The sequence below is a fragment of the Patiria miniata genome, unplaced genomic scaffold (genome assembly GCF_015706575.1).
Source record: "Patiria miniata isolate m_02_andy unplaced genomic scaffold, ASM1570657v1 HiC_scaffold_11, whole genome shotgun sequence".
NCBI classification, from domain to species: domain Eukaryota; kingdom Metazoa; phylum Echinodermata; class Asteroidea; order Valvatida; family Asterinidae; genus Patiria; species Patiria miniata.
Window position 1 is genome coordinate 7,737,384 of NW_024037049.1, and position 18,509 is coordinate 7,755,892.

At 40.5% G+C, this 18,509-nt stretch overlaps 1 protein-coding gene across 1 annotated transcript in view; it reads right to left on the reverse strand.

Annotated features, from left to right (window-relative positions):
• LOC119743485 (leucine-rich repeat-containing protein 9-like) overlaps positions 1-18,509 on the reverse strand; it is a gene marked incomplete at its 3' end in the record, with an annotated part of 155,025 nt that overhangs the window by 80,370 nt on the left and 56,146 nt on the right. The window contains 1 exon segment of the mRNA XM_038219907.1: positions 2,545-2,676. Coding sequence (XP_038075835.1) covers positions 2,545-2,676 — 132 coding nt within the window.

An 18,509-nucleotide genomic window follows, 5' to 3' on the forward strand; every position in this document is an offset into this window, starting at 1 on the left:
TTTACCATGGATGAGCTGGAAGAGGTACTGGTTGCAATGGTGGAGTGCGAATGCATGCTGTCTTATCACTAACTTAATTAACAAGCTGCACAGTCACTAACTTAATTGACAAGCTGCACAGTGACGAACTTGGTGTTCTATCTGTTTGCCATACCTGGCCACCAATAGCATACACAAAGTCGTTGCTTGGTGCAGACAATTCCTGATGTCCTTGGTGCGCAATTGTAATCAGGCTTGGCTGAAAAGCAGTAGGTATGACAAAACGGTCACCTTGCATAATACAGTCATCAGCAACTGAAAGTTCATCCTGGACGTTGAAGTAGGGTTGTAGTTCAGTTGTAATGTGCTGTTTAGCAGACCAACAGGATGTGATGTATTCTGACACGGACTTAAGGACTGTATCCTTCCTTGTAGCATTTTGGAGTTCAGTTTTTGTGATAGCGGAAGCGTCAACAAGTTGTGCTGAAATCCACTGGACGATCTTTTCATCATCAGTATGTTCAGTTGTGTGCACTGTAGTAGGCAGTGGCAGTCTAGATAGAGCGTCAGTCTATTGTGTGCACCAGCACGAAATTCAACAGTGCAGTTGAAATTCAGCAGTTGAAATCCAGCAGACGAGCAGCCCACCTGGCAATCCGCATTGGTTTGTGGCCAGTGCCACGTGTGGACAGCAATGTAGTTAGAGCTTGATGATCAGTTCAAAGAGTAGACTAACAGCCCCATAAGTGCTTGTACCATTTCTCACATGCCCACACGCATGCAAGTGCTTCCCGTATGCTGACTAAATATTTGCGTTCTGTAGTTGTAAGAGAGTGACATGTGAACGCAATGGGAACTTCGTGATTGTTCTTGATCTGTGCGAGTACCACTCCTATGCCATAAGCAGAAGCATCAGTAGATACGACTGTAGGAAGATCGGGGTCAAACAGCGCAAGTGTAGTAGCATTGGAGATGTGCTGTTTGAGTAACTCGAAGCACGATTGAACATCCTCAGACCAAATGAACTGAGTGTCCTTGCAAAGGAGTGTGCGGAGTGGTTCAACCATGGTTGCATAATTTGGCACAAATCTGGCGTAGTACGACGCAAGTCCCATGAAGGATCGGAGAGTAGATGGATCGGTAGGTTTTGGAGCATTTAGTAGTGCCTCTTAGTGTGTTGGATCTGGAGTAAGACCTTCGGACAAAATAATATGGCCCAGGAAGCAGAGGTTTGACAAACTGAAGTGGCATTTGTCATAGTTCAGCGTGACACCTAGTTCTGTAAGGCGGTTATGCACCCGTCAATTGTAAGACGCACCCTCAGACCCCCTGGGCATGTGCGTCAATGTACACAGTACAGTCAAACTTTGGGGTCCAATGACGCACCTCTGCGTCTTGTTCATGACGAACCATTCACGCATTTTGATGCTATTTATAACGAATTTTTGACGCACCATTTCTGGATGACAACTCATCTTGTGTGGGTACTATGTTTAGTTACCATTGCGGCCGATGGGCACCAGTGGGGCCGGGACGAGCGTCCGAGCGAATGCACCTCCAGCTGAGTTAAGAAGAGGAAACCAGCGACCCAATCATGGCGATGGCCACATGTGCACCGCAAGCGCCAGGGAGAAATTGCGAGTTGTGTCGCGATGCTGAAACTTGATGATCGTTGGAAGCATTTAAGAATGATTTGTTCCCGCTTCTGATTAATATTCTAATCTGAATATAGTAACTCAGAAATCTTGGAGCTAAACAAATATTATGTTTGAAATATTTCGTACACCCAAAAAAAATAGGATGTTAAACCCGGGCCTTATCATGGTCTATGGGTTGGCCATAGGGTTAGGAATGTACATGTAGTATTATAGGCCCACAAAAATGTTCGCTTTGGGGGGGGGGGGGTGGGAACTGCTATTCAGATCGTGACTTTTCGGGTCAAAATTAGAATATTGTTTAATTTTGAAAACTTGTTTAATTGGCATTAATTAAAATAGAAAATTTTAACATTTTGTGCTCACACTAATGAAATGAATAAATAAATGGCGACAGACGATCGGCCTTGGTAAGTCGGCTAGAGGGTTGTGATGATTGTGAGCCGAGGTGGGTATTTACATGTTATGCACAAATAGTGCATACATGCCATTTCTATTACTTCAGGTTGTTTCCTCCTCGTCATGGAAAATCAAAGATGCGCTTGCACAATTTTGACTGAGTCGGAAATATATTTGACAAACATCAGATTTCAGGACTTTTGTGCTTGATGACAACAATTCTGTCATGGTGCAAACAAATTGCAGGTGTGGACCTGATGGCAGCTTAGTATGGAAAAAAAAACAAAGTTCTTTATAATCAAGAAGAAATGACATTCAAGGAGGCAACATCTGGGAAACAGCAGGCAAATGTTTTCGCAGGCTAAACTGCAGGCTCAAATATTACTGTATAGATGTATTCACTGCATATAATTTTGCAGTGGCATCATGGCAATGTGTAACCAACTATTCACTTGGTTAGAGCTGTAAAATTGACACAAACTCAAAAGTCTCATTCAGCTGTGATACATACCTTCTGCCAGTTGTTATGTCTCAAGTCAAGGCAAGTCAGACCTGTTGCATGTTTGCGTAAAATTGACAAATCATCCTTCATGTTGGTCAGCTCATTCCAGCTAATATCCAGGTACTTCAATTTACTCATACCCTGAAATTAACACAAATATGGTCCAATCAGTTCCTGGTAAAAAGGGATTATACAAATGAATTTCGATCCTTAATTGGATTTCTGTGTTTATTCACTTTCCACCAGGAATATTTGTTTTGCTGTGTTTTGTCAAAATCAACTATATTGTCTAGATTTCTAATCAACCAAAATGTGTGTGAAAGACAGCGCGTGATTCAGCGTGTGATTCAGCCCGTGAACCAACACGCGAGCGTACTCCATTCGTTTGCGCTACACCTTCTGGTTCTAAATGACGACACACTTCGGTATTTCATTAGCATAATTAACAACCTTTGATTGGTGTCTAAATCATAAAGGGCTTCTTTAAGGTTTACTCCTGGGTGTTAGGTTAGTAAAAATAGAGATTTTATGGCATTCCAATCAGTTCAGTCAATCTACAAAGAAGTCTGGCAAACCTTTTTTTTCTGGTTTATAGGTACAAACGTGATCAAAATGGTTATTTTTCAATGCTATCACATTATTTTGTAATACCATTGTGTTATTTTACATTATCCCCATATTTTTTTCACAATAAGTATTTTGTTTTTACGCAATACTGTGAAAAAACAAAACAATACTTAACGGTATTGCGAAAACAATATTATACAAATATTGACTGCTTCAATTGGTGTAGTAAAACTAGCCTCCCTCGGTGATCCATGAAGCATTCTATTTTTCCTGAGGCGAAGCCGAGGGAAAATAGAATGCTACATGAGGGAGGCTAGTTTTCCTACACCACGAGATGAGGCAGCCCATATTTGTTTTATAACACCTCTCCCACAGATTCTGCTTGATTTTAAGCGATAACTGATTAATTTTTTGAATACAATAAAAAATTTACTTCTATTTGAATACCAAATTAGTTGAAAATTAACTTGCACTTTATAACTACCCCTTCACGAAATGTTTGAATCCAGCTCTGTAGCGCTCACGCTTGGAAACAATACGTGCAACGCTCAACACTCACGCCCCTATTCATTTTGCACACAGTGCGTATAGTACTATGGTTGCTACGGGTATATGGGTGCTACGGCTATAGTACTTTGGTTGCTATGGGTATAGTACTTTTGGCCGTGCACTGAAAGATAGCAAAAAATAGAAAGTACCATCTGACTCTTGGCCAATCAAGACACAGAATCTGTGGGTGAGGTGTTATAATGCAAAATAACACGCGACACTATTGCAAAATAACGCAATAGTATTGCAAAATACGAATCTGAGGTTTAAAAAAAAAATTTGTGTTATTTCAAAAGACTATTGCATTACTTCGCAAAATTATTGCATTATTTTGCAAATTTACTGCATTATTTTGCAAAATTACTGCATTATTAATAACTATTGCAGTGTTCTTTGCTTTCATTTTTCATTTTCATTTCATTTCAGATACATTTATTTCATGTGAACATCACTGAAAAATAAAATGTGATAACAATGCTCATCATACACTGCAACTTGTTAACATGTAGGAAAAAGGAGAAGCAATATTAAAACCTGGCACGAACTGGCTTCAGTATGTATTAAAATATTGAGAATCAAAAATATTGCCTTCGTCTTTAAAGAAGTGCTTGATGTTGCATTTTTTGCCGCAGTCCGGGCTTGTAATGCACAATCTCCAGTCAACATGACCGTCTGTTGTATGGTGAAATCATTGTTGCCTGCATAGCCTGCACGTGATTCGATTGCCACGGTGAACCCAGGCGCAATTCAGCCTGAAATTTGGTGAGTGTTACCCAGAAGCACACAGTTATTTCTTGGCACTCATGTGGAAAGTATCTTGTGCGCACAGGACAAAGTCAATTTTTAAATTTGTATTTTGTACCCCCCCCCCCCAAAAAAAAACCCCAAAAAGTATTACCTATGACAATTTCAGGCACTTTTCAAAAGACAAATGGGACAAATCTTTAAGAAATTGAGAGAAAATTACAAAACTTTTTGAACCCCTATACTTTTTAAATGGGCCGCGCTTGCTTTTTGTCTTATTGCCGATTTATGCACACGGGTGCATGAATTTGAATTTATTGGGTAACTGTTTCTTTTGTGTATAGCCAGGCATGAATCTGTGGGATACAGACAGTACTGCACGACGTGCATGTATGACATCAACAACACGTGGCCATGCCCATTTTCATGGCACTCCATGCACGCTGAACAGTCCCCCCACATAGAGTGTTGGGTAGTTTTTTTTGGTGACTTTTATGTTTTCCCCAACCACTTTCCTCTTTTTGAGAGTCCAGTTTTTGTGTCGCAAATGAAAGTGGGGCTGAAAATGATTAAGGGTGAAAAAGTGAAGTTAATACATCTATTCTAATTGCCGTAAAAAAAAACATTAAAACTTTTTAAATATTATTTAATGAACTGTTGATATAATTCATTAGTAAAAAAGTTATTTAAATAATATCAATCAATTTGTGTCTGTTTTAATTCAATTTGATTAGACATGCTTGTTGAAAACACTGACAAGATTGCCTCATCCCATAGGTCTCGAGCTTTCTGGTAACGCCGTCAAGATGACATCATCCAGATTCGGATTACAAGCTACCAAAGATTTCTAGATTCAACCTTTAAAAATAAATGTAAAATCAACAGCCAGCCTCTCTGTGAGCTTAACCCTCCTACTATTTAATAGGTCACATACCGCAGAAATTGTCTTCCTCAGCTCCCGGCATACTGTGTACAAACCAATGGGGGTCTTGACCAATATTAACCCAAGAAATAACAAGACTCACAATGCATGTGTCCATAGGAGTGATCTTGCAATATCTGCAGATTGCAGAGTGCTTCAAATTGTTTACCTTCTGGTCATGGAATTCAGTGTGGTCTTTGAAACCAAACTTTGGGCTGCGGAGTGTGTCGACATGGTTGAAATTGATCGATCAACTCAATTCAATGCGGTATGCACGCGAGCATCATAGCGTATGCGTACAGTGCATTGTACCCAAGTACCGCAAGTGACTTTGATTTACAAGAAATGCGGTGACATGTGGGTACCCGGTACCAGACTATTTGATTTCGTTCCTCGGAATCGATAGCACCGTCTAGCAAAACTTTCGAAAGTAAGTCAGATATGGTCAGATTATAAATTTATGTGTTTTTTTTGTGGTGGTTTTTCCCAACTGAATAGTAAGGTCTCGTTTGCACGAGACCCCACAAGATCTCAAGACTTTTGCTCCGAGATCGAGACCGAGACTGAGTTTTTTTTGTTTGCACGAGACCCCACAAGATCTCAAGACTTTTGCTCCGAGATCGAGACCGAGACTGAGTTTTTTTAGTCGAGACCTTGAAATTGTCGAGACCTAAGAAAATCGGTCTCGAGACCGGTCTCGATACCGAGACCTGCCTCGAAACCTTCATCACTGCTCATTGGCAGTGTTGCGCATGCGTAATTGCGAAAATATGCTATTTTTAGGATCATTATGGGAGTGACCTGTCACATGAGAGGGATTAACCAACAATGGGGAAAAGGGGTCCGATTTTCAAAAGAGTCTGATGTTCATATGACACTGGCACTTTGGGCACTAAAATCAATTGCCTTTATACCTGGCACACACTTAAACACACTTAAACATTGATGTCATCATAACGTTATCATGAGTCACGTGACGTCACATTAAAAGTGCATATTTGAGGCCAATATATCTACAGGTCCAATTGGGTTGAAAGTAGGTAATGTGGCAAAATCTATCCTGACACCATTTGTGGCGGAACGGACTTTGGCAGAAACCCCAGGGGACTGGTCTTATTTATCCCAGGATTCTAGCCAACTCCTATTATCCCACAAAAATATTTATTAACCTCGCACAAGGATGAGCGGTTACCCAGACGCAAGGGGGGACAATTAACGAACGGCGGACTATGCCTAGGGGCTGTTTGTTTGGTGGAAATATACCACCGTTCTGCGATTGTTTGACTTGCATGTAAACAGAGCACTAATTAATTATAATTACCTGCACAATGATCCAAATAATTATCACAGAGACAAATGTTTCCAAGGACAATCAATAATTGGTCTTATTCTCTGATCAACTATTCAATAATCTTTACATACAGAATCAATAAATTTACACACTTATACACAGTTGTAATAATCCCCACTGACTTAAACAAGGGTCGACTGCACCCCTTAAAATGATCTTGGCTTGCAATAATCCTCACGTGGTCAACTGCACCACTTAATCATAAACGTGTATTCTCCACTTATACGAATAGCTAGTCTAATTACCCTCACACAGAAATAGTGAACCTCAACCCGGCTCAGTTCAGTGGGAGCAAACTTCAAGAGGACCTCAATTACCCGTACACAGATTTAGTGGACCTCAATTACCCGTACACAGATTTAGTGGACCTCAATTACCCTTACACAGATTTAGTGAATCTCAATTATCCTCACACAGAATTAGTGAACCTTAATTACACTTACATGGATTTAGTGGACCTCAATTACCCTTATACAGAATGAGTGGACCGTAATTACCCTCACACAGAATAAGTGGGCCTTAATTATCCTTACAGAGAATTAGTGGACCTCAAATATCCTTGCACAGAATATGTGGGCCTCAACCCGTCATCTTAGTGAAAGTAAGCTTCAAGTGTACCTCACAGGAACTCGGGGCAGAGTCAACCAGTCAGGCAATTTAGTCCAGTGATTATGCGATTGCCTCAGCGGTCCGGCCCACCGTTACGGTGTTCAACAGACCACAAGCAATTCCACACAACTCAAAGTCCTGCTAGACTTCAACCAGTTATTCACAACTCCTCCCTTTTTGTTCCAACACTTTCCAAACCCACTAAATACCCGTAGTCCCCCTACAAATCCCTATAAATCTAAGATCACACAAGTATCTTACATAATTAACCTGGAGATACACTCCACTCAACTGTATTAGATAACGCGTACTTGACTTATATAAACGTTAACTAACCCGGAGCTACAACTCCCGAACCAGGCCGTACCAGAGCGTCACTGTCAGAGAGCTTCTACTCCAAACCGGGGGATTCGTCACTACCCCCCCAAGCTTGGCTTCTCGCAACTTGGCAACAGCACCAGAACGAGTTCCTACTGCATTGACGCCAACTAACAAACTCCGCTAGATGATCTTAAGACCCCACGCTATAACATGCTAATCCACGCACAGCCTTCCCAATACGCGATGCTGATTGGTCAAATGCACGCCATGAATTATTAATGTCCTGATCACACAGCACAATTCATTTCTAATTGGTCCATGCGCACTTCAGCATTAGTAACACGCACCAAATGCCCAAGATCACGCACATAAAACAATGTCTGACTTAGACTCCTACACAAGTCTACATATACCTGTACCCTGTTTGCCACAGTATGTACCTCGACCGGGATGTGTTATAGATGAAGATTGAAGTGATGTCACGATGATGTCATCATGGGTCACGTGACGTTACGTTAAAATTAAAAGCAATCATGAGAGACCTGAATGTTTGCGGGAATTGATTTATAATTGATAATCCAGGATCTTTATGACCCTTCCTTCTGGTCAAAACCAGAAATGCCTTATAATTTGAAAGTGGAGAAAGAGGTGAACTTGCTTTCAACGATGTTAGTCTCTAACTAGGTTGTACTTTACACACAAAAAATACCAGTGACGTCATCAAATATCACAGCACCCTCTAGCAGCAGGTTGACAAATATTTAAAATGTATAATCAGTTGATGTGTGTGGCAAAGTTTGCTTAAGTCATTTTTATAAATGATGTATACAACCACCTTCATGCTAACAAGTTGAGGGGGTAAAGATTGATGACGTCATAAGACCGGAAGTTACAACTAGAACTGTATTGTCTGTTTGAAAACAGAACACAGGGCTTTTTCACATGTTATAAATGTTTATGCTATGTTTGTCCTTTGCAGTCACTTTTTAGAGTGTTTAATACAGTTAAAGGTTGCCCACAATGCTTAGAATAATTTAAAAAATAAAGCTTTATCACATGACGTCACATCCCTGCGATGACGTCATCTTGAAAACCCTTCTCAATGCACATTTTGTCAATGTGGTCTTGGTTTGAACCAAGTTTACAGTCAATCCAAAGAAAGTGTGCAATTTTGGAAGCAGAATAAAACTATAAATATTAAAAAAATCATACAAGATCAACCAATGATGTCATGTGACGTCATTTCGGATTTGCACACTAGTATCATTATCTACCTACCCACTAAGTTTCATGACGATATGACCTTTCCTTATATGTGTTTTGAAATATCGCATTTTTGATGACGTCATGATGACGTCATACACTTTTCAGTATACAAAAAGAATTTTGAATTTTGCATGTTGCGTTCGTGTTGGATTCAAGGTCCCAAAATTCAAATATTCATATAAAAAAGCATGATGAAGTCATCATGACGTCACCTCATTTTTTACCTATAACACATCCTGGTCTACCAGTTTTAACCCAATCTAGCACATATTTTGTGCTAGATTTCCAGCGCACGACCTCGTATGCGAATACAGATAATGTAGGCGGGGCTAATATGTGGAGTGTCCAATCACACCTTGGTAAATCCGGACGTCATCAAATTATTTGCAGCTATTCGCCTTTTGCGGATGTGACAGGAACCACAGTTTTTGTGCATTGGTGCCGTGTGCAAAGACACACAACGCGTACGTGTATGGATTATGTACGGTGCCACGTTTCACTATGCAAGTTTCCACGCAACGATCGACCATTAAGAAAACGACATTTAAGGTCAGCTAAGGCTATTAACTTACAGTTCTGTAGGTATAGGACTTCAAAATATGCACGTTTGTGATGACGTCACGTGACCCCTGATGACGTAATCATGACGTCACTCTTCGGGACACAACTTTGCCATAAGGACAATGCATATGCTTAGTTTGAATGATGTAAACGTATGAAAAAGTTTAATGCCAAAAGTGACGTGCACTAAAATCGTGTACAAATTCTATGGGATTTTTGAACAAAAAGAAGAAAGAAACTAGAGCTATGTCTGTTCGATGAACAGAACATAGGGCTTTTCCGGTTTTTTTTTGTTTTTTTGGTGTCCGTATGCAAGAACATATTGTAGTTACAGGACTAACTTCTCCACATATTGGACTTGAAAATATACACCTTTTAACATGATCCACGTCACACTTGTCAATGCACATGTTTTCATTGTGGTCTTGATTTGCACCACGTCTGACGTCAATCCCATGAAAGAAAGTGTAAAATTTTGTAAGCAGAATAAATCTTAAACATTAAGAAAATCATTCAATATCAACTGATCACGTCAGGGTGGCATCATTTCAAATGTTGCATACTTGTGACATTATCTACCTATCCACAAAGTTTCATGACGAAGGGAACTTCTGTTATATATGCGTTTGGGAAAATCGCATTTTTGATGACGTCATCGTGACGTCACACATTTAAAAAAAATTGTGCATATACCTATTACCTGACAAACCAAATACAAAAGGATTTTTTAATTTTGCATGTTGCGTTCGTGAGATACGGCTTAAAGGTCCAAACATTCAAAAACTCATATATAATCACACGATTACATCATCATGGTCTAAGTATACACCGAGTGATGTCGTCACGTGTCCCATGATGACGTCATCGCAACAACACCTGTCAATTCACGTATTTTAATTGTGGTCTTGACGTGCACCAAGTTTGACGTCAATCCCATGAAAGAAAGTGTAAAATTTTGTAAGTGTAATAAGATTTTAAATATTCAAAAAATCATAAAAAAATCAACCGATGACGTCATGGTGACGTCATTTCAGATTTTGCATACTTTTGACACCATCTACCTATCCACCAAGTTTCATGACGATTGGGCCTTTCCTTAAAAATGGCATTTTTAAAGACGTCATCGTGACGTCACACTTTTTTCTAAAGTTATGGCAAACACATATTACCTAACAAACATTATACAAAAAGGATTTTCAATTTTGCATGTTGCGTTTGTGAGATATGGCTTAAAGCTCCAAAATTTCAAAAAATTATATTAAATCACACGATGACGTCATCGTGACGTCACCTCAATTTTTACCTATAACACATCCCGGTCTACCAACATACCGAGTTTTAACCCAATCAGACTTACAGTTCTGTAGATATAGGCCTTCAAAATATGCACGTTTGTGATGACGTCACGTGACCCATGATGACGTAATCATGACGTCCACTATAGGGTCTTTACCTGAGATCAGTGATGAAACTGGCATATGGCCAAAAAAACGGAAAATATGCCGAAGAAAAATACGTGTCCGAAATCTGGGACGCGCTGCATCACACACACATGTACATGCATGTACAATACACTTCATGCCCAATTTCCGGACAACTACTCCTGCTTTATTTTCTATTAATAAATACCTTGGAGAGTTGATGGTTTCTGATTGGTCGAGACTCGATCACGTGGCCGGTCATTAACGGTGATAATGGACCGGCTTCAAAGATCAAGCGAATAAATGGCCCCTGAACCAGCATTGATCAAGCCCCGTTCAGCCCCATGCAAGCCAATGATTGGTCAAAATATAGTAACAGTCCTGCGGTAGCTTTTAACAATTGAGCACTGCACATGCGCTCAACCCCCATCGCGTGAGACTGACGCGCGCGTACGCAACACAGTTGCTAGGGATGCGTGCGTGCGCGCGCGTAAGGAAGTTTTGAAACGACATCGTACAGCAGTGCAGTATATACTGAGGATGTTTACGACGAAAGCGTAGATCTACGATTTATTTTCTTTGAAACACTTCACCCACCGACATATTTACCTTTCCTAAACCAAGCATCTTTGTAATTCCGGACACAAGGAACTTACGAGATTTCAGCTTCCTCCATCAGGTAAAGATATGAAAACATTGTTGTAATTTGTTTCACTTCGGCAGCAGTTTCTGTTGAGTTTACGTCGTATGGCCCATGAACATGAACACAACAAAGTCTGGAAATATCGCCGGAAAAAAGTCACAAAATTCGAGCATTTTAACTGTTTATTTCGTTATAAAGGTATTTATTAATGGGAATAACAGTGTGAGGATCCAGTCTTCACTGCGTGATAATGACCGGGTGTGGGAGTGACCGCTGTTAATGGACCTCGACTTCGTCTCGGTCCATTAACAGCGGTCGCCCCCACACCCGGTCATTATCACGCAGTGAAGACCGGCTCCTCACACTGTTATTCCCTTATTCAAACAAAATTTTACGATGAAAGCAATGGTCAGTGTTTTCATTGCATAAAATGCCCGAATTACTGTTAGAGTAATGGAGTCATCAATAAAGAAGTTCACTTCTTACTTGAGAAAGTCTAGGGAAAAGTCCGAAAGACAAGGGCACCGTTCATGGTGCTTCAATCATCTGATCATGTCCATTCAACCATACAACTCCACTACTCCACTTGCATTCATACGTGGGGAAAATCAGGTATTATCGTCTTTCTCTTCTAACAAATGCCAGTGAAATGTTTTGCTAATGCTCTCTTCGCTATCCTCGAGATAATGATCACGATTTCTAAAGCATTGCATTTAGTATAACTAAATTTGAAACCTCCGAAAATCGCACAACATAATGATTTTATCCACTAGATCGTTCACAAGGCTACCCGTTCCGACCGGCCATGTGCTAGCGGACGGCGCGGTGCGGTGGAACGGTACGCTGGTACCATTGCATATTCGCACGCACGTGCGACACTGATTTTTCCATGTCGCCTGTCAATGTTTTAACCTTTTGTCCAGCCGGAGAAAATCCGATCAGTGTTATGCCCTGTGTTTCTACCGTTGAAACACTACAATAACGACTGGTGAAAGAGATTAAAACTATGTTCACGATGATTTTAACGTGCCATTTCCATCGACTTTTCATCAACTTTTCTTCGAAATTATGATTGAAATAAAATATTATTTTCTGAGAAAAATCCTTAAAAAATCAAATTTTGTGGGACACACTGTAACAAAATGGAAAATTTCGTTGGAAAATTCAAAAAGTCGGTTTTCCGATTAAAATCGGAAAAGTTTCATCTCTGTGAGATAAGTTTCATTGGAATAGGACTTTGTTTTAGGTCAAAAGTGGGTCAAACCAAAAACGTGTACAAAGTCAATGGGATTTGGGGTGGACCCCAAAAGATCAAAAAGAAGAAAAAACGAGAGCTATGTCTGTTCAATGAACAGAACATAGGGCTTTTCAGTATTTTAATTTTTTTTTGGGGGGGGGGGGGATGTTTTGTCCATATGCAAGAAGATACCGTAGTTTAGTACAGGACTAAATTCTACACATATAGGACTTAAAAATTTACACCTTTTAACATGACGTTATATGTCCCGCCATGACTTCATCGTAACAACACTTGTCAATGCACATGTTTTCATTGGGGTCTTGAAAGAAGGTGTAAAATTTTGTAAGCGGAATAAAATCTTAAACAATAAAAAAATCATACAAATATCAACCGATAACGTCATGACGATAACCGGTGACGTCATTTCAAATTGTACATTCTTGTGACATTATCTACCTACCCACAAAGTTTCATGACGATGGGAACTTCTGTTATGTGTGTTTTGAAAATTCACGTTTTTGATGATGTCATCGTGACGTCACAAATTTTTTTAAAAAAGTGTATATGCCAACTACCTAACAAACCAAATACAAAAGGAATTTTGCATGTTGCGTTCGTTGCATAAGTCATCATGACGTCACCTCATTTTTTATCTATAACAAATCCCGGTCTACCGACATACCAAGTTTCAACCCAATCGGACTTACTGTTCTGTACATATAGGACTTCAAAATATGTACGTTTGTGATGATGTCACTTGTCCCATGATGACGTCATCGCAACACCACCTGTCAATTCACGTATTTTAATTGTGGTCTTGACGTGCACCAAGTTTGACGTCAATCCCATGAAAGAAAGTGTAAAATTTTGTAAGTGTAATAAAATTCTAAATATTTTTAAAAATCATAAAAAATCAACCGATAACGTCATGGTGACGTCATTTCAGATTTTGCATACTTGTGACACCATCTACCTATCCACCAAGTTTTATGACGATTGGGCCTTCCCTTTTATGTGTTTTCAAAAATGGCATTTTTGATGACGTCATCGTGACGTCACACTTTTTTCTAAATTTTGGGCAAACACATGTTACCTAACAAACATAATACAAAAAGAATTTTCAATTTTGCATGTTGCGTTCGTGAGATATGGCTTAAAGCTCCAAAAATTCAAAAATTCATATAAAATCGCACGATGACGTCATCATGACCTCACCTCAATTTTTACCTAAAACACATCCCGGTCTACCAACATACTGAGTTTCAACCCAATCGGACTTACAGTTCTGTAGATATAGGCCTTCAAATTATGCACGTTTGTGATGACGTCACGTGACCCATGATGACGTAATCATGACGTCACTCTTCGAGACACAACTTCACTACAGGGTCTTTACCCGAGATAAGTTTCATCGGAATAGGACTTTGTTTTAGGTCAAAAGTGGGTCACACCAAAAACGTGTACAAAGTCAATGGGATTTGGGGGGGACCCAAAAAGATCAAAAAGAAGGAAACAAAAAAAATCAGAACAAAAACAAAGGCTTTTCAGCGGAAAAGCCACAAAAAAAAAAAAATTGAACAAAAACAAAGGCTTTTTCGTAAATTGCGAAAAAGCCTAAAAAAATCAGAACAAAAACAAAGGCTTTTTTGCAAATTTGTGAAAAGCCAATTAAAGTAACCTTAATCCTTAAAAAAAATGCTGATAAATCAACCGCAAGAGATTAAATCCAGATGTTTGCTTCAAATCGCACAGTTAACATAGCTCTCAAGCATTCTGGTAAATAAGTATCAGATTACAAGCAACCAAAGATTTCTAGATTTAATCTTAGAAAATCAATATAAAATCAAATGTGATGAGAGATCTGATTTTGCTTTTAACGGGAGTTGATGGGATAATCCAGGATCTTCATTTGTGATATTATGTGCAAAATCCCGTGACCCTTCCTTCCTTGAAACCGGAAGTGCCTTATAATTTGAACTAACAGGTCCGATTGGGTTGAAAGTTTGTACAGTATGTACCCAGATTGGAATGTGTTATAGATGAAATTTAAGTTGCGTCATGATGACATCAGCATATGTCATGTGACGTCACAATACATGTGCATTTTTCTAAGGCCTATATCTGCACCCCACCTTATCCCACCTATCTCCAAGTCAGATGGCTCTGCCTGCAAGTCAACGGAGGAGGCACTGGCTCATTGGCGCGAACACTACGAAGCCACGCTAAATCATGCTCCAGCAACTATCTGCCCTGACTTGGATGCTGCAGCAACCACCACCCCTCCAGAATTGAATATCTCTTCAGATGCTCCCTCGCTTTCCGAGGTGCGCCAGGGTATCTGCCCCGAGCTATTGAAGTGGGCTGAAACCCGTCAGCCTGGCCCTACATGAGCTCTTCAACTCTCGGCAGAGGGCGCTAGTCAGTGTGGTCGGACGTGGGTTTTTTTTTAGCTCTTCAATTTCGCAGGAATTTTTCCTGACTTTTAACCTTTTTATCCGCGTTTTCGTTATATGTCCTGCAGTTTAGATGTACTACATCGGCTCTAGCATTAACTGAGCTGTGCAATTCGCAATTTTTTATTAAACTTTGACAGGAACTATTGATTTTTATCTCTGAAATTTTCCCGCCACGCCCGCGCTAGCAGCAGCCATTTTTAAATCTCAACTTGTGTGTAGAGTTGTCGCCTTCGTTGGAACGGTGTCGTGTTTATTTTTTATTTTTCATTTCGTTGTGCAATAGGGAACAGTTTACCTAGTGACTTTTTATTTCGTCGTTTGGATGTATAAATATTTTTAACTGTGCTTCATACTCCTGGAAACTTCTGGATATTTCACGATGGACAACAACAGTGGAGGATTGACTTTTAGGATTACCCTATTGCTTGGGATAGGATTGCTATTAATGAACAGGACTCTACATAGCACACAACCAACAGTTCCACATCTGCACTTCAGTGAACATTGGGCTGCACCTTCACCATCCATAACTACTGGCATACAGGATTGGGTGAGTTCGTTCCATCTTGCCTTAAACTCGACTATTGAGAACAACATGAAGAATTTTGTGATGCTCAAATCAAGACCAAGAACTTACATTTTCTTCATCATTATGCTTTCTAAAATGACATTAACTTGAATCCAGGACCATACAAGCCCAAATTTCCCTGCGTCGTGTGTACAAAAACAGCAAGATACGGTCAGCAGGCTATTGAATGTGAAACTTGTAATTCCTGGTTCCACAGAAGTTGCTTAAAAATGAGCGAACAGGTCTACCAAGCCTTAGCTGACCATCCATCGTACTCTTGGGCCTCATGTAACTGTGGGCTTGCGAACTTTGAATCAACATTTTTCACAAACAGGAGCATGGAAACTTCCAATAGTTTTAGTAAGCTAGCATCTATGCCATCTGATGAATCTGAGATCATGCTGGACGAGATTGATCAAAACTTTGGCTCTCCTGTGAAAGCTTCTCTACCCAATTGCAGAAACAAGAATGATAATAGACCAAAATCTGGTAAACGTTCTTCCAAACAGCAACGGCATAAACACGAGACTCTTAAAATCCTTAATCTAAACTGTCAAAGCTTACAGGGAAAGAAATCAAATTTTCAGGCACTGATCAACGAAGAAAATCCAGACATCATTGTCGGTACTGAGTCGTGGCTCAACCAAGACATAGCTTCAGGAGAAATATTCCCACCCTTCTATCAAGTCTACAGAAAAGATAGGAAAACTGACTCCCACGGAGGAGTCTTCATTGCCGTTCAAAACACATACATAGCCACAGAGGAAAAATCGCTTGATACAAACTGTGAACTCATATGGATCAGCGTCCATGTCAAAGAACTTAAACCTGTGTATGTTGGGGCGTTCTACCGTCCTCCATCGTCAGATTCAAATTACCTCAGAGAGTTGGACTTGTCTCTTTCAAAAGTACCTCAATCTGCTTCAATCTGGTTGCTAGGCGACTTCAACCTACCAGATGTAGACTGGGAAAGCCGCTCCTTACGTGCAGGAGGCAACTACTCTACAACTAGTAAAGCAATGATAGACACAGCCGACGACTACAACTTGTCACAAATAATTAAGGATCCTACCAGGGAGAACAATATTCTGGACTTGTGCTTTGTGTCAAACCCATCCTTGGTTGCAAATCACCATGTTACATCAGGTATCAGCGACCATGACGTGGTAGTGGTCAACGCAAAGTTTACAACCAAAGCGATCAAACCCCCAAGAAGAAAAATATACCTCTACAAAAAAAGCAGAGTTTGGAGAGATCGACAGGCTTATATCAGGCTTCAATGAAACTTTGACTGAGGACTATGTGACGTCGGTGAGCACCAACACCCTTTGGACCCAGTTTCAAGAAGTCCTCCAGAAAGCAGTCAACAAATACATCCCCAACAAGATGAGCTCAACAAGGTTTAACTTACCCTGGGTAAACCAATCTACCAGACGAGCCATACGCAGAAAGCAGAGACTTTACAACAAGGCCAGGAAATCTGGACACCCTGCTGACTGTTAAAGTTCAAATCCTTGCGTCGCTCAATTGACAGAGGTATTAGAAAAGCCCACCATCAATACATCAATGAGGTGATAGGGGAGAGCCTAAAGAGTGACAACACAAAGCCCTTTTGGAGCTATATCAAAACCACAAGCCAGGAGGTATTTGGTATATCATCTCTCACCTCTATGGGATGCTGTGTGTCTCTTGCTGCTGATAAAGCCCAGGCATTGAACAACCAATTCTGCTCCGTCATCACAAAGGAAAACCGGAGTGACTTTCCAGACTTGGAACCAAACGACATCCCAGATTTACCGAATCTCACCATAAACACAGCTGGCGTAGAAAAGCTCCTCGCCGACATCCAACCCCAAAAAGCATCAGGACCAGACCAGGTTCCTGCCAAGATTTTAAAAAGCTGCGCCTACAGCCTAGCTCCGGTGCTGCAAAAAATGTCTCAGTAGTCTGTGGATACTGGTTCTCTACCAGACGAGTGGTTGAAAGCTAACGTCATTCCCATATACAAAAAAGGTGACCGCACAAATCCTGCAAACTACAGACCAGTGTCACTAACTTCAATTCCAAGTAAGATCTTAGAACACATCATCCACCGTCATATCATGGACCACATGGACAAATACAAAGTTCTCTCACATCATCAACACGGCTTCCGTCATGGCAGATCAAGTGACACTCAACTCGCAGGTCTGACCGATGACATCGCTAAGATCCTGGACAACAAAAGCCAGGCAGACCTGATCATATTGGATTTTAGCAAGGCCTTCGATACGGTCCCCCCATCAAAGACTGCTACGCAAGTTGGAGCATGTTGGCATCAAGAAAAACCTACTTAAATGGTTAAACACCTTCCTCACCAACAGACATCAGTGCGTACAAGTTGAAGGGGAGACGTCACCAGAATCTCCAGTTACATCAGGAGTGCCCCGGGGGACCGTATTGGGGCCACTGCTCTTTCTATTATACATCAACGACCTACCAAAAGCTGTCTCATCAAAAGTCAGACTGTTTGCAGATGACTGCATAATTTACCGGGAAATCCAAAGCAACCAGGATAACCAGCTCCTTCAGAAGGACATCGATTCTCTATGCCACTGGGAGGCACAATGGCAAATGTCCTTCAACTCAACAAAATGTCGTGCGATGCACATCAGCCACAAGGTCAAGCCGAACGTCCATGCGTACAACATGAACGGAAGTGTTCTTGAATCAGTGAACCACCACCCGTACCTTATAGTGGAGATCAGCAAAGACCT